Genomic DNA, 17,500 nt, shown 5'->3' with positions numbered 1-17,500 from the left:
TCCTGTCCTGTCCTCTGATTGGTCAGATGGGGTACGTGAGCAGCGTGTGCAGCGGGGGGCGGAGCTGCGTGGCCCTGGCAGACCTGAAGGGGGCGGGGCTTGTCTCAGCCTATCACGAGTTGGCAGCGGCCGAGAGGAAGTTCTCCTGCAGGCTGAGCAGCATCAGGAGGCGTGTCCTCAGGCCCCTGCTGCACCGAGGTGAGGGGACGGGGCTTGGGCTGAGGGGGCAGGGCTTGGGCGGAGGGGACGGGAATGATCGGGGCGGGAATGATCTCTGAATGATCTCTTTGATTGCTTTCAATCAGACTTTCGCCCCCTACATAGCACTGAAACGGCTCTTATTAAGGTCCTTAATGACATTTGTGTAAACACTGACTCTGGAAAAATCTCGGTTTTGGTACTCAATCTTAGTGCTGCCTTTGACACTGCAGACCACAACATTCTAATAGATAGACTAAAAACCTCGGGAGGACTTTCAGGCCTTAAACTGGTTTAGATCCTACCTACAGAACAGAAGCTATTATGTCTCCATTGGCAACTTTGTGTCCGACCAAATTAAAATGATGTGGGTCAAGGGTCAATCCTTGGCCCCCTCCTATTCAAACTCTACATGTTTCCAATGGGATCAGAACATTTTTTTTGCCTACCACAACTATGCGGATGACCCTCAAATCTCCATTTGAGGCCTATCTTTGTAAGCTGGAGCTCATCCAAAACGCCGCTGCAAGGGTCCTAACAAAATCTAAGAATTTTGAACACAATACACCAATCCTGAGATCCCTCCACTGGCTACCAGTCTCTGACTCCTAATTATGTACAAATCACAAAATGGTCTTGGACCAAAATACATATCAGATCTCCTCCCTTCCTTTATTCCAGCAAAGCCCCTAAGGTCTGCTGAGTGTGAAAACAAAACACGGTGCAGCAGCTTTCAGTCACGCTGCCGCATGCTCCTGGAACAAACTCCCTGTCTGCTGTGTGTGTGTGTAGAGAGTGTATGTATCTTACCTGTGTGTGTGTGTGTGTGTGTAGAGAGTGTGTGTGCCCTCCCAGGCCCGGGGTCCAGCCTTCTCTTCAGGACCCTGGCAGGAAGCTTCGCTCGCCTGCGACGTCTGACCGGGCAGCACGCCACTTCCCTCACCACCGCCCTGCGCCATGGCAACGCCCTCACCACCGCCCTGCGCCATGGCAACGCCCTCCCTGGCCTGGTCATGATCAGGCACGCAGGCATCTTCATGGACACCTATAAAGAGTAAGTACACAGCTACTACAGAGCTTCTGGTTCATTATTCGTAGGAATAATAATAATCATAATCATAATAATCATAATCATAATCATAATATGCATTATTTCTAGCGCACCTTTTTAAAACAATGTTACAAAGTGCTTTACAGTTATCCTCTCCTCTCCCCTCTCCGCTCCTTTTCTCCTCCTCTCCTCTCTCCTCCTCTCCTCTCCTCTCCTCTCCTCCTATCCTCTCCTCTCCTCTCCTCATCTTCTCTCCTCTCCTCTCCTCTCCTCCTCTCCTCCTCTCCTCCTCTCCTCCTCTCCTCTTCTTCTCTCCTCTCCTCCTCTCCTCTCCTCTCCTCTCCTCCTCTCCTCTCCTCTCCTCTCCTCCTCTTCTCCTCTCCTCTTCTTCTCTCCTCTCCTCCTCTCCTCTCCTCTCCTCTCCTCTCCTCCTTTCCTCTCCTCCTCTCCTCTCCTCTCCTCCTCTCTCCTCTCCTCCTCTCGTCTCCTCTCCTCTCCTCCTCTCCTCTCCTCTCCTCTCCTCTCCTCCTCTCTCCTCTCCTCTCCTCTTCTCCTCTCCTCTCCTCTCCTCTCCTCCTCTCCTCTCCTCTCCTCCTCTCCTCTCCTCCTCTCCTCTCCTCTCCCCTCCTCTCCTCTCCTCCTCTCCTCTCCTCTCCTCTCCTCCTCTCCTCCTCTCCTCTCCTCCTCTCTTCAGGTACTGTGGTTCAGTTGGAGACCTCATGGTGATGGGGGGTTTCCAGGCCCTCATGAAGCCCGCTGTGTAAGCTCTCGTATTCTTAATTTAAGCAATATCACACGAGAGGGAGTGCTGTTATATATCAGCACGGCTGTGATTCGGTCGGAGGTACGAGGCCGCAGGTCGTATATAAGCACAACCTCGAGTGTGATGTTGCTTTTATACAACTGTTCGACAGCGCCATTTATTAGATAACAGTAATAAGCGACAACAGATTATAATTTGTTTGTTTTTTGGCTCCAACAAAAAATAGTTACGCAACTGAAATTCAACTGGACTGTTGCCTAGTAACCTGAACGCAAACATCCGCAGGCTAGCTACTTTGTATCGTGTACATTTATCTGTAAGTTTCCATTTATTGTGAAGTATTAAGGCCCTTCCCTTCGTCCTCTTCTGATGACCATTCATAATTTAACTCAAATGTTATATTTGGAAATATATCCATCTTTGTTTGAAACCAACACACTGTTAGATAATCTGATAGATAACGACCGTTAATGTAGTCTAATTAACAGTCATTTAATAAAACACCTGTGCGGTGGAGTGATACATATAGTTAAAGGTCCCAGTGCTGTTATACTGTTTATCGGCAATCATGGAATGCCTCTTGTCCAATCAAATTACTTGGTCGGAACTAGGGCTGCAACGATTAGTCGACATAATCGACGACGTCGATTATAAAAACTCGTCGACGTGGAATTTTAGTGTCGACTAATCGTATAAACATTATATATATTTTTTGGAACGGGAGCCATGCAAGAATCAGCTGGGTAAGTTTTAGCTAACGTTGTTAGCCAACTGGCTAACGTTATATTGTTAGGGTCGTAATGTTTATGTTAGCTTTACTGTTACATGTTGGAAAACAACGTCTCATGGACAGGGCTGTACATGCTATGAGCGTTTGTGCTATTAATTTATTTGCCCTGTGGCACGCGTGTGACAGACAGAGGCGCTTGTATGTAACGTTACGTAGCAGGGGTTTTCCATGTTGAAGCCAGGAGAACGCGAGATGAAATGAAGTGAGGGGTGGTCGCTATTAAAATACCAGGTAGTCATGGTGGATGATCATGAATGATGCTTGATAAGTGAATGCTATTTCAATTATGTTGAGTCCACCAGCGAGCTGTCTGTAAGATAAACAGCGCCAAGCGTAGCCTACTAACGTGAGCTGTCTGTAGTCTAGCCAGCAATGCTAGCTAGCCAATCAACTAGCTCTGTGAGCAGCTGTAGCTTGGCGTAACGTTAGGTTAGATAGCTAGTTAAGCCGGATTTATGCTTCTGCGTCGCCATTTACGCGCAGCGAAAAGCCACACGACTAATCGAAAAAATAATCGACAGATTAGTCGACTACCAAAATAATCGTTAGTTGCAGCCCTAGTCGGAACTAACTGTTGTATAATTATTTTTATATCTTTTAATATTTGTTTCTAGTCTTCATCATGTCCTTATTTTTTTTAGCTCCTCCCAGTTTTTGTATTCAGGAAGACCTTTGTTTTTCCAGTTATCTAGCACACCTGCATTACAGCGTCCTTGGGTTTAAGGGTCCTTGGGTTTGAGAAAGGCGCTTTATAAATCCAAGATATTAATATTATTATTATTATTATTATTATTATTATTATTATTATTATTATTATTACAGGTACATTCAAATCAAATCGAAGCATATTTGATTTGTCACTGATATCGCACACAGTTGTGATTGACTTCCTTCCTTTCTTCCCTCCTTTTCCTTTCCTCCCTCCTTCCTTCCCTCCTTCCTTCCTTCCCTCCTTTCCTCCTTCCTTCCCTCCCTCCCTCCTTCCTTCCCTCCCTCCCTCCTACCTACCCTCCCTCCCTCCCTCCTTCCCTCCCTCCTTCCTTCCTTCCTCCTTCCTTCCCTCCCTCCCTCCCTCCCCTCCTTCCTTCCCTCCCTCCCTCCTTCCTTCCCTCCCTCCCTCCTACCTACCCTCCCTCCCTCCTACCTACCTTCCCTCCCTCCCTCCTTCCCTCCCTCCCTCCTTCCTTCCTCCTTCCTTCCCTCCCTCCCTCCCTCCCCTCCTTCCTTCACTCCCTCCCTCCTTCCTTCACTCCCTCCCTCCTTCCTTCCTTCCCCCCCTCCCTCCTCCCTCCCTCCTTCCTTCCCTCCCTCCCTCCCTCCCTCCCTCCCTCCTTCCTTCCTTCCTCCCTCCCTCCCTTCCTTCCTCCCTCCCTTCTTCCTCCCGTTCAGGGCCTGCTTTGGTAAGAAGTGTGAGTTGTTGAGGCAGCACGTGGAGCCAGGTGAAGTCCCCCTGGGGGAGCTGCTGCTGGCCGTGTTCCTGACGCCCCTGCACCACCTGCACCTCTACAGCAGGCTGCTCCTCAGACTGGCCGCCTGCTTCCACCAGGTACCTTCACTTATCCCTCCTTCCCTCCTTCCCTCCTTCCTTCCTTCCCTCCTTTCTTCCTTCCTTCCTACCTTCCTTCCCTCCCTCCCTCCCTCCCTCCTTCCTCCTTTTCTTCCTTCCCTCCTTTCTTCCTTCCTTCCCTCCTTCCTTCCTTCCCCCCTCCCTCCTTCCTCCTTTTCTTCCTTTCCTCCTTTCTTCCTTCCTTCCTTCCCTCCTTCCTTCCTTCCCCCCTCCCTCCTACCTACCTTCCTTCCCTCCTTCCTTCCTTCCCTCTTCCCTCTCTCCCTCCCTCCCTCCCTCCTTCCTTCCTTCCCTCTTCCCTCTCTCCCTCCCTCCCTCCTTCCTTCCTTCCCTCCCTCCCTCCCTCCTTCCTTCCTTCCCTCTTCCCTCTCTCCCTCCCTCCCTCCTTCCTTCCCTCCCTCCTTCCTTCCTTCCTTCCCTTTTCCCTCCTTTCTTCCCTCCTTCCCTCTTCCCTCCTCCCTCCCTCCTACCTTCCTTCCTTCCCTCCCTCCCTCCCTCCTTCCCTCCCTCCTTCCTTCCTTCCCTGTCTGACAGGTTTACAACTCTTTGAAGTACAAATTGTCTTCAGGTATTTAAAACACGTTCAGAACGTGTGGAAGCTTTTCTTCCTTGTTGCTGGCACATTCTTGCTTTTGCTGAACATTTGAGATATGAACCAGGTATGAATGTCTCAGGTATGAATGCCCCAGATTATTACTGGCACTGTTGTCATGCCAAATAGTGTCCGGGTGCCAAAATGTGTCCGGCCGATTGTAATCAGGTCTTTGGAATGCCAAAGTAATAATATAATTCCGGACAGTAATAATATAATTCAGTCAAATGACTGGCATGCTGCTTGATGATAAGTAAATAAGTAAGCTAGCGTCATGGCATTTGAAAGACCTGATTACATCACCTGGACAGTATTTGTCACATGGACACTAGTGAGTCACCTACTGTCAAGTGGTTTATATGGCATTTACCTAGCAACAAGACTTTGACTTTTGGCTACAAAATGAAGATCATCATTTTTGCTAATAATAATTTTGGGTGTATACATTTTGAATGAGTTCAAATTTGTCTGTCCCTCTGTCTGTGGGCAGCTCTGTTACCGTGGGTGACAGTACACACTTTTAATCTTCCATCACTAGGAGGCCACATCTCCTTTCACATTATTATTTTTTAATTTATCAACCAATTGAAACACTGTTCCATACTCTGTCTCTAACACTGTGCCTTCTTCTGCCCAATGAAAATCTCAACGTGACTTTAATTATTATGTGGTTAATTAATAGGGATGCTCCGATTTATCGGCCACCGATTTAAATCGGCCGATTTCACTCCAAATGACTCGATCGGTGATCGGCAAAAATGGCCGATCGCAAAAACCGATCTTTCTTTTTTTTTTTTTTTTTTTTTCTTTTTTTTTTCCTGGGGAAGACAGATAACTGAACAGAAAACATAGGAGGACGTAACAGTATGTAAACCATGAAGGCCACGTTTATGATGTCTTTTATACAGCCATATCGACTGACTTGGGCTTCAGGCCCTAACTGGGTGATAGGCCAGACCTTTACTATGCCATAAAAATGGGTCTGCGTTTGCTTGGTGCCTAATGGATCAAAACTTTTGTCTAAAAAGCTAAAAATATGTAGGCTATCCAGTCAGTAGGCCTACAGTTATGTATTTAAAAAAAAATCGGTATCGGTATCGGTTGATCTTGAGGAAAAAAATCGGTGATCGGTATCGGCCCCAAAAATCCAGATCGGAGCATCCCTATTAATTAACACTAGAACAGGCAACAGTCATGGGTGGGGTAATTTGACCTTGTCATTTGACCTTTGCACTCGACCAAATTTCAGGACCCTCCTTCCATGACAGTATCCTTACATTTTCTAAATCACATCAGGATAAGCTAGTATAAAGCTGTTTTGCAGTTTTTCTGTGTAGGAGGCAGGCTAAATTGCAAACGGCCAACTAGTGGTCGTTGTGTGTAAGTAGCGGCTTCCAATTCTAAAGACTATGTCTGTCTGTCCCTCTGTCTGTCTGTCCCTCTGTCTGTCCCTCTGTCTGTCTGTCCCTCCGTCTGTCCCTCTGTCTGTCTGCCCCTCTGTCTGACTGTCTGTCTGACCCAGCGTGACTTTAATGAATCTGTGGTTGATTAAAGGATAGACTGTAATGAGGCTGTTGTCCTGGCAGGGTACGGCTATACCCGGGGGCAGCTGTGTCTCAGGAGGTAGAGGCTGTGTCTCAGGAGGTAGAGGCTGTGTCTCAGGAGGTAGAGGCTGTGTCTCAGGAGGTAGAGGCTATACCCGGGGGCGGCTGTGTCTCAGGAGGTAGAGCCGCCGTCTAATGATCGCAAGGTTGGCAGAACGGTGGTTCGAGTCCTGGCTGGCCACATGCCGAAATGTCCTTGGGCAAGACACTGAACCCCAATGCTCCCAGTGAGCAGGCCGGCGCCTTGCATGGCAGCTTGCCGCCATTGGTGTGTGAATGTGTGTGTGAATGTGTGAATGAGAGGCCATTGTAAAGTAGGGCTGCAACTAACGATTATTTTGATAATCGATTAATCTGCCGATTATTTTTTCGATTAATTAATTAATCGGATAAAAATGGAAAAAACAGATTTCTTTTGCAAATGTTATTTTATGTTTTCTAAATCAGTAACCCAAAGTGCAATATAGGCTACAGACAAGACACTAATGTTTTTATATAACAGATATGCTCCAAAACAATGCAATGTGTCCTCTCACTCCATACAATAGGCTAGGCGACAGTCAGTGCCTCACTCTAACTCACGGGTAGCTTGGTAGGCTACCACTAGCTAGCCTTTAGCTTATCACCTCTGCTCTACCACTGACGTTAGCCAGCTAGCTAAATACACTTGTCATGCAATATTGAATTCATGAATGCGAGCAAACACTCACTGGCTATCGCATTACATTACAGTCATTTAGCTGACGCTTCGCCAGAACTCACAAGTGCATCTCCTTACTAATACAAGTGACTATGAGCATACTCCGGTGCTGAAGGCATAGAATGCGAATAGCAAGCTAAAAATACAATAGGTCATTAAGAGGGAGAATCTATTAGATAAACGAGAAGAACTAACTTAGGCCTACAGCTGTGCCAGTGAAACGAACAATCCTCACTTAAAAACGCAACGTATGGCATGGGTACAGCCAACGTTAAACTCGTATAACTTACCCTGCTGAGGCTGAGCCGTCTTCATCCATCACTGTCACATGCTTTCTTTTAAGGTGTTCTCGCATCACCGTTGTGCTCCCGTGCCATGCAAGATCGTTTTTGCATAGGTTGCAACAAACACATTTTTTAGTAGCTTTTACATTTAAAATAATGTAAATGTAGCCGCCGCGCCGGCTCCGCAAGACAGCGTGGCGTGCGTCAACAGGAAGTAGGTTTGTTATGGAACAAGACCCGACGAATCGATAATGGAATTTGTCGCCAACAATCGATTCGTTGTTGCAGCCCTATTGTAAAGCGCTTTGGATAAAGGCGCTATGTAAGTCAGTCCATTACCATCCATTCAGGGCACGGCGGAGCACCAGAGCCTGCAGCGGGGGTCGTCCTCCTACGAGGCCCTGTCCTCCCAGCTGTGGAGGAGGAACAAGGAGGCGGAGGTCACCTGCCACTTCTGGAAGACCTTCTCTGGGAAGACCACCGTGGGTTCACACACACACACACACACACACACACACACTCTCTCTCTTCACTCTCTCTCTCTCTCTTTTCTCTCTCTCTCTCTCTCCCTTTCTCTTTTCTCTCCCTCTCTCTTCCTCTCTTCTCTCTCTCTCTCCCTCTCTCTTCTCTCTCCCTCTCTCTCCCCCTCTCCCTCTCTCCCTCGCTCTCTTTTCTCCCCCCCCCCTCTCCCTCTCCCCCTCCTCTACCAGTCTGAATAACAGCCAAACCTGGCAGAGTTAAGCCCAGGTGTGGAAGGCAGACAGACTTCTGGGAAGACAGCTGTGAGGGTTCATGTTCCAGTACAGTAGACATGTTTTGGTATCAATACTTCATTGACGCTGGTATCAATAAACGGTTGGTGAACTGTCAAGCGGTACGGTCAAATACCGTCTGAGATTTGACCTGCTGCCACATGGTTTTCAGAGTTTGGACCCTCTGTCTGTCCCTCTGTCTGTCTGTCCCTCTGCCTGTCCCTCTGTCTGTCTGTCCCTCTGTCTGTCTGACCCTCTGTCTGACCCTCTGTCTGTCCCTCTGTCTGACCCTCTGTCTGACCCTCTGTCTGACCCTCTGTCTGCCCTCTGTCTGACCCTCTGTCTGTCCCTCTGTCTGTCTCTCTGTCTGACCCTCTGTCTGTCCCTCTGTCTGACCCTCTGTCTGACCCTCTGTCTGACCCTCTGTCTGACCCTCTGTCTGACCCTCTGTCCCTCTGTCTGACCCTCTGTCTGACCCTCTGTCTGACCCTCTGTCTGTCCCTCTGTCTGTCCCTCTGTCTGACCCTCTGTCTGTCCATCTGTCTGTCCCTCTGTCTGACCCTCTGTCTGACCCTCTGTCTGTCCCTCTGTCTGTCCCTCTGTCTGTCCCTCTGTCTGACCCTCTGTCTGTCCATCTGTCTGTCCCTCTGTCTGTCCCTCTGTCTGACCCTCTGTCCCTCTGTCTGACCCTCTGTCTGACCCTCTGTCTGACCCTCTGTCTGTCCCTCTGTCTGTCCCTCTGTCTGACCCTCTGTCCCTCTGTCTGTCCCTCTGTCTGACCCTCTGTCTGACCCTCTGTCCCTCTGTCTGTCCCTCTGTCTGTCCCTCTGTCTGACCCTCTGTCTGACCCTCTGTCCCTCTGTCTGTCCCTCTGTCTGACCCTCTGTCTGACCCTCTGTCCCTCTGTCTGACCCTCTGTCTGACCCTCTGTCCCTCTGTCTGACCCTCTGTCTGACCCTCTGTCTGACCCTCTGTCTGACCCTCTGTCTGTCCCTCTGTCTGTCCCACTGTCTGTCCCTCTGTCTGGCCCTCTGTCTGACCCTCTGTTCCTCTGTCCGGCTCTCTGTCTGACCCTCTGTCCCTCTGTCTGACTCTCTGTCTGACCCTCTGTCTGTCCCTCTGTCTGTCCCTCTGTCTGTCCCTCTGTCTGTCCCTCTGTCTGTCCCTCTGTATGTCCCTCTGTCTGACCCTCTGTCTGGTCTCTCTGTCCCTCTGTCTGACCCTCTGTCTGTCCCTCTGTCTGACCCTCTGTCTGTCCCTCTGTCCCCCTCCCCAGGACTCCCTCCGTCAGCCCCAGCGCCGCCTGGTATGTGAGAGCAGCAACAAGGCGCTGACCCTCCAGAACGCCGGACGCTTCTCCGTCAACTGGTTCATCCTGTTCAACGACGCCCTGGTCCACGCACAGGTGAGTCTGGTCCCCAGGTGAGTCTGGTCCACAGGTGAGTCTGGTCCACAGGTGAGTCTGGTCCAGCTTTCAGGGGAAAGAAGGAAGGAAGGAAGGAGGGAAGGAAGGAGGGAGGGAGGGTGGGAGGGAGGAAAGGAGGGAAGGAAGGAAGGAGGGAGGGAGAGAGGGAGGGGGGGAGGGAAGGGGGGAGGCAGGCAGGGAGGGAGGGAAGGAAGGAGGGAAGGAATGATGGAGGGAGGGACGGAGGGAGGGAGGGAAGGTAGGTAGCAAGGAGGGAGGGAAGGAAGGTAGGAAGGAGGGAGGGAGGGAAGGAGGGAGGAAGGGAGAGGGAAGGAAGGGAGGAGGGAGGGAAGGAAGGGAGGTAGGAAGCAGGGAAGGAAGGAGGGAAGGAAGGAGGGAGGGAAGGGGGGAGGGAGGGAAGGAGGGAGGCAGGGAGGGGAGGAAGGTAGGTAGCAAGGAGGGAGGGAGGGAGGGAGGGAGGGAAGGAAGGTAGGAAGGAGGGAGGGAAGGAAGGAGGGAGGGAAAGAAACAATACAAGTAATAATTAGTGAACTATCCCAGTAACCTATAGTAGATTTCTGTAATAAAACTTGACAATCAAACAGGTATTTTTTCTTTGTTTGTGGTCTTCTGTCAGTAGTCTGATAGAAAATAATTATTTCTGCCAAATATCACTTCAAGCTTCTCAGCCTTCCTTTTGATGATTATGTTTATACCTTTGCTGATGTCTTTGACGTTTTCGTTTTGAATCTATTCTTTTGCGCTGTTATTGTACAGCACTTTGAGCTGCATTCTTATGTATGAAAGGTGCTATATAAATAAAGCTTATTATTATATATTATAGTCTGTGGAAGGCGATGGAAGGCATTAAAGAGACACTTAAACAACTTTCAGAATCTGAATAATTTTTATTAAGTATATTCGCACATACAGGAAATTTACTTGGTGTGGTTGGTGCATAGGACATGAAGATAAAACAACAATATATAAGCAGACAGTTTAAAAAGACAATGACAGATAGGGAGTAATGTAAAACTAATCTATAGATTAGATAGATTGTGTGTGTGTGTGTGTGTGTGTGTGTGTGTGTGTGTGTGTGTGTGTGTGTGTGTGTGAATGTGTGAGTGTGTGTGTGTAGACAGGGGGTGGGGTTCCTTTGGACCAGATGATGTCATACTTCCCTGTTGCTAGCCTTTGTTATCTCAGGGCACTATGCGTCATGCTAGCTTAGCTTAGCTTAGCCATCCTACTACATACACTATGTAAGTATGCGTCATGCTAGCTTAGCTCAGCCATCCTATACAGTATATACATACAGTACATACTGCATTTCTATCCTCCCAGGGTGCATCTGGCTCCTGCCACACTGTGACTTCCTTTGTGTCCCAGGCTTGGCTTGGGATGCTGTTTTTTCAGACTCAATCGAAAACCTTTGTTCGAGGAACGGACGCAAACGACACAATCTTCTGCTCTGCCAGATACCCACTCCCTCTTTAGCTTCCAGCTCTGCAGGACCGCAAATGACACACGTGTTGGAATGAATTCATCAGCCACACATTCCTGTCATACTTTTAGGAGCTAATGAGCTGAGGCTGCCAGGCCCCGGCCTGTCCCTCGCTGCCTCTCCTGGGTGTGTGGGCGACCGTGGAACAATGTTTGAACAACAATCACCTGATGTGTTTACTCAGAGGACGGCCCTCACAATGCCTTGTCCTCTACCGGCCGCGACCTTGTCAAAGCCCTGCAACACTGTGCCTCTCAATGTGGAGATAGTGGATAATGGATAAAGGATAGTGGTTAGTGGTTAGTTGATAGTGGATAGTGGATAATGGATAATGGATAAAGGGTAGTGGTTAGTGGTTAGTGGTTAGTGGTTAGTTGATAGTGGATAATGGATAAAGGATAGTGGCTAGTGGTTAGTTGATAGTGGATAGTGGATAAAGGATAGTGGATAGACTGGTAAGTGTTGGTACTAGGCCAGACTGGTAAGTGTTGGTACTAGGCCAGACTGCTGGTAAGTGTTGGTACTAGGCCAGACTGGTAAGTGTTGGTACTAGGCCAGACTGGTAAGTGTTGGTACTAGGCCAGATTGTTTCAGCTCTCTTTGTCGTGGGTGAAATGAGCAGCTGATCATTGACCTTGTCTCTCTCTGTCGGGATTTGATGACTGTTGGGTTTCTCTTGTGGTGTGTGTGTGTGTGTGTGTGTGTGTGCACGCTCTGGTGTAGCTCCCCAGAGCCCCCCCCCCCTCCTGCTCTGAAGCCTGTGTTCCTGTTTTTATCGTTGGTTCGTTACAACTTTATCTCGTCTGTTACAATGGAACTTTCTCTTCGACTTTGCTATCAAACGCCCCCTCCCCTTGCACCCAGACAGACAATGCACGGACGCACACACGCACGCACACACACACACACACACACACACACACACACACGCACACACACACGCATACACATACACACACACACACACACACACACACAGTCTCCAAGCCTTTCGTAGAATCTTAGTACCAGAATCCCACTACATCGTTTTGGGCCGTAACTTAAGCAGTGTACGAATTAAATCCTGGCTGGTGATTGGTGGATACGTTTATTAATTCCTCATATTATTTCAGTATTACATTTACATTTATATTTTTGGCATTTAGCAGACGCCTCATTCCAAAGCGACTTACAATCTATACATTTGACTAAGCAAGTGAATCATCAATCCACCAGTCGTAGCAGGAAGAGTAATCTAGCTCATGCCAGGGGCCATTGGCAGTCCTCGTAATAGAAGACACTGGACAAACAGTACAAGGGGGGTAGTAGATGTCTCAGGAGACACAGTGCTGGGGGGTAGTAGGTGTCTCAGGAGACACAGTGCTGGGGGTAGTAGGTGTCTCAGGAGACACAGTGCTGGGGGGTAGTAGATGTCTCAGGAGACACAGTGCTGGGGGTAGTAGATGTCTCAGGAGACACAGTGCTGGGGGGTAGTAGATGTCTCAGGAGACACAGTGCTGGGGGGTAGTAGATGTCTCAGGAGGCACAGTGCTGGGGGGTAGTAGGTGTCTCAGGAGGAGCAGTTAAGATGCAGCCTGAAGAGATGGAGGTCTTCAGTCTCTGACAGTGTGATATCTGAGGCAGGAAATGATACTGTGTGTCACCAGACTTCCCCTCTCTGGTGTTTTCTCCTGATCAGCGTCCGACCACCTGACCACACACACGTTCTCAGAAGGGGAACATATCATCCTGACTTTTGTGTGTGTGTGTGTGTGTGTGTGTGTGTGTGTGTGTTTGTGTGTGTGTGTGTGATGTGTGTCTGTGTGTCTGTGTGTCTGTGTGTCTGTGTGTGTGTGTGTGTGTCTGTCTGTGTGTGTGTGTGTGTGTGTGTGTGTGTCTGGGTGTGTGTGTGTGTGTGTGTGTAGAAGGGGAACAGACCCATCCTAATTTCAGCAATGAAGCCAAAAAAACAGAAGCCAGATAGAAACTGAACAATACAGGAATTTCAATTTCACAATCCAACGTTTTCTCTCCATACAACCTGTGACCTGTCAGAGTTGTGTAACACAGGGTTAAAAAATGGACAGATTTATGATGACACAGCGTGGACATCCTCATTATGACATCATCCTCCCCCCCCCCCCCCCCCCCCCTCCCCCTCTCTCCAGTTCTCCTGCCACCACATCTACCCCCTGGCCACTCTGTGGGTGGAGCCTATCACCGAGGAGACCAGCGGCCTGTGAGTATACCGCCCCTACCACAGCATGGTGACATATATATTTTCCATACATGTTTCTCATGTATGCATAATACACGCACACACTGACATAAGCCCTGTCCGGACGGCATATAAATTACCTGAGGACCTCGGTAATATTTGTTTTACCCTAGGACCCCAGTGATTTTAATGACCGATCCGGATGGAATAAAAAATCTCCATGCATGTTTGCGTTTCGCGTGCAAGTTGCCATTTAACATCACAGAAGAAGAAGCTGTTCCCGCCGGATATTTTGTCAGACCCACAACACAACGCACGTGTAGCAACAACAAGTCATTTGATTGGACAAGAGGCATTCCATGACTGCTGATCAGATTTCCAGAGCGAATTTACGAACGCAGCCGACACCACTCGCAGACTCGTTTTTTTACCCACTCGATATAATAAACAGCAGTTTAACGATCACGAAATACTCATAATGTGTAAATACTTTTGGGATGTGTTCGCGTTTGGCCCTGTGTGAGCATCTAATTATGTGTAGTTATGTGTTTCTAGCATGTCGATGTTCTATCAGAATGTTTTGATGTTATTAAAATTAAGAAGATGAATGGCTGAAATGGCGCAAAGCGGGGAAAAACAGATACGAGATCTAAAGTCTCGAACGATTATATTTCAAAACAAACTTTAACTCCCAGAGGGCTCATTCATTCATTCATTCATTCATTCATTCATTCAAGGACCTTCGCCGGTACAGGGGTGTGGAAAACGACTGCTAACACTGGAACCACGTTATGAAATATCAGTTAACAGATATTGGGATGTATCGTTGATGAATTTTCTCTTACAATGTATAGATTATCGGGGGGTAATATTGTACGGTTATCAATACGTCAGTTACCTTGCGATTCCCACCCCTAACTTCATCCCTGTGTGTTGTCAGACACCGTGATTTATAGAGTGCTAGATCCAGACCATACAAACTGCACAGTTTACAAGCTAATGTTAGGTAAATTCGCTAGAACTGGTTCAGAAGAAGAAATCAGTCCATCGTCACTTACATCGTCGTCGTCGATTAACCTTTTAGGTGGTTTGGTTATCCGATAGTGGAGATTCAAGGGAGTTAATAATGTCATCCACATCCATTGTTTGCACAGAGCTACCCCGGTCAAAACGGTAAATTCTAGTATTAATATCGCGCAAAATCATGCAATGCGTACCAATTACTGACATGTCAATCCGGACGGTAATAAGGACCTCGGTAATATATGTTTTACCTGGGGTAATTCGGTAATTTTTATCCCGTCCGGACCGACCATGTCAGTGATTTACTCCGGGGACCCCAGTAATTATTCCGGCTGGAATTACCTACTGTGTTTCAGCAAACCCTGAGGTCCTCAGGTAATTTATATGCCGTCCGGACAGGGCTATAGATCCACACACATACACCATACCTGCATTTACACCACATAATCACACATTTACATTTTCTTTTTTTACTTTGGTATTGCTGTTTGACTCATATTTTGGCATTATTATTATTACTAGTTTGCCATCACTCTTATGTACTTTTCTGTATGTTATTGTTGTGTTCTTTATAACACGCTTGGTGATTATTAGGTGGAGGCGCCACATGAGCCTTCTGGGTTTTCTTGCCTCCTCCTGCACTGTTTATTTACTTTGTTCTCTTTCAACTGTGTACCTTCAAAATGTGTGCCAATAAACCTAAACATATATGTGACAGGGTCTGGTTAAAAAGTCATAGGGCACGGTGCCCCGCGGTGGTGTAGCGGTCTAAGCACTAGCCACTAGTGCAAGCTGCCCACCGGAGACTGGGATCGAATCCCAGCTCGCCAGATCCAGATATGACCGGGGCACACACAGGGAGCGGCATATTGAGCGGCCGCTCCCGAGGGCGGTATAGGAATAGTTCCGGACAAGGATCCGTCGCGCAACACCGCCCCCTGGGTGCCGGAATAACGGTGCTGGGCTCGAGGAGCCAGTCAGCTAGTCTGCCTGGCGGCCTCCTCTGGGACTGCCGGCCACGGGGTCGTGCGGCGGATCCTACGCAATAGGCAGGGGATAATTGGATGCTAGGTTGGGTTCAATTGGCTACCAAATTGGGTGAAAAAGGGGATAAAATCTGAAAAAACAAATTTAAGATAAAAAAAAAAAAAGTCATAGGGCATGGTCATTTTTCAGGTTTTTTTCCAGATTGTGAAAGTGCAGATTGTAAAGCTTTCAAATTATGTGTCATACAAATACATTCAGATCAGGAAAATACAAGAACATAAGATATTCTTATGTGACTGTTGGTCCACCTTAAACCAAATAGCAGAGAGACAGACACAGGCAAAACACCCGCTAGTAGCACTAAAAAGGAACATCGCTATGCACATCTAACTGCATGTTTAGCACATCACAACATGCTGATAAAACATCGACATGCTAAAAACACATAACTACACATAATTAGATGATCACACAGTCCTTGCTTTTGAACACTTTGCTTACAAACCATGTGTCTCTTACCCAGTAGCCTATGGCAGACGATACAGTGAAACCAATTCACAGTTATAAGTATTTAGTATTTAGTGATCTTGAAACAGCTTTTTGTTATAATGAGTGGGCTCTTCAACGCTTAACACTACAACAGCCGTGCCTATTTTACCTACTAGTGGAGCTGCCTTTTTAGAATGTAAATCTGCTATTTACACACAGAGATCACTAGAGGGCGCTTCTATTTTTAGCCTGCATCCTACACAGAAAAACTGCAAAACAGCTTTATACTATCTTATTTGATCGAGTGCAAAGACATAAAAAATAGTTTTACTCACAGATTACCCTCATAAGTGTTAAACTTTCGTAATATGCCGTAAAAAAACGGAAGACACATTTTAAAAAATATATTAAAAAGAAGGTTTTTGCTGATTTGTGCGACTTGAGGATTGCCGACATGCGGCCCTTTTTACCAGTCCGTATCACATGTTCATATTGACGCTGTTCCAGATGTTTCTGTTACATAATCCTTCTGCTGCGTCCTCACCCCCCCCAGGTACGGCATCAAGGTGACCGCACCTGAGGAGACCTTCACTCTGCTGGCCTCTTCACCACAAGAGAAGGTAGGCTGGTCTACAGGTTTAACAAGAGAAGGTAGGCTGGTCTACATGTTTAACAAGAGGAGGTAGACCTGGTCTACAGGTTTAACAAGAGGAGGTAGACCTGGTCTACAGGTTTAACAAGAGGAGGTAGACCTGGTCTACAGGTTTAACAAGAGAAGGTAGGCTGGTCTACAGGTTTAACAAGAGGAGGTAGACCTGGTCTACATGTTTAACAAGAGGAGGTAGACCTGGTCTACAGGTTTAACAAGAGAAGGTAGGCTGGTCTACATGTTTAACAAGAGAAGGTAGACCTGGTCTACAGGTTTAACAAGAGGAGGTAGGCTGGTCTACAGGTTTAACAAGAGGAGGTAGACCTGGTCTACAGGTTTAACAAGAGAAGGTAGGCTGGTCTACAGGTTTAACAAGAGGAGGTAGACCTGGTCTACAGGTTTAACAAGAGGAGGTAGACCTGGTCTACAGGTTTAACAAGAGGAGGTAGACCTCTACAGGTTTAACAAGAGAAGGTAGGCTGGTCTACAGGTTTAACAAGAGAAGGTAGACCTGGTCTACAGGTTTAACAAGAGGAGGTAGACCTGGTCTACAGGTTTAACAAGAGGAGGTAGACCTGGTCTACATGTTTAACAAGAGAAGGTAGGCTGGTCTACAGGTTTAACAAGAGAAGGTAGGCTGGTCTACAGGTTTAACAAGAGGAGGTAGACCTGGTCTACATGTTTAACAAGAGAAGGTAGGCTGGTCTACAGGTTTAACAAGAGAAGGTAGGCTGGTCTACAGGTTTAACAAGAGAAGGTAGACCTCTACAGGTTTAACAAGAGGAGGTAGACCTGGTCTACAGGTTTAACAAGAGAAGGTAGACCTCTACAGGTTTAACAAGAGGAGGTAGACCTGGTCTACAGGTTTAACAAGAGGAGGTAGACCTGGTCTACAGGTTTAACAAGAGAAGGTAGACCTGGTCTACAGGTTTAACAAGAGGAGGT

General features: G+C 47.6%; 1 protein-coding gene across 1 annotated transcript in view; it reads left to right on the top strand.

Moving 5' to 3' along the window:
• Positions 1 to 17,500, top strand: part of LOC308162576 (alsin-like) — a gene marked incomplete at its 5' end in the record, with an annotated part of 40,866 nt that overhangs the window by 5,787 nt on the left and 17,579 nt on the right. Inside the window, 8 exons of the mRNA XM_080536721.1 lie at positions 27 to 198; positions 1,054 to 1,252; positions 1,944 to 2,009; positions 4,192 to 4,348; positions 7,900 to 8,031; positions 9,578 to 9,706; positions 13,358 to 13,428; positions 16,460 to 16,526. Of these exons, the coding sequence (XP_080392847.1) occupies positions 27 to 198; positions 1,054 to 1,252; positions 1,944 to 2,009; positions 4,192 to 4,348; positions 7,900 to 8,031; positions 9,578 to 9,706; positions 13,358 to 13,428; positions 16,460 to 16,526 (993 nt within the window). The remainder of the gene's footprint in view (positions 1 to 26; positions 199 to 1,053; positions 1,253 to 1,943; positions 2,010 to 4,191; positions 4,349 to 7,899; positions 8,032 to 9,577; positions 9,707 to 13,357; positions 13,429 to 16,459; positions 16,527 to 17,500) is intronic.

This window comes from Nansenia antarctica (genome assembly GCF_963989245.1).
Source record: "Nansenia antarctica genome assembly, chromosome: 7".
Lineage (NCBI taxonomy): Eukaryota > Metazoa > Chordata > Actinopteri > Argentiniformes > Microstomatidae > Nansenia > Nansenia antarctica.
The sequence above is the reverse complement of the archived record's forward strand: the minus strand, read 5'-3'. Positions and strand labels throughout refer to the sequence as shown.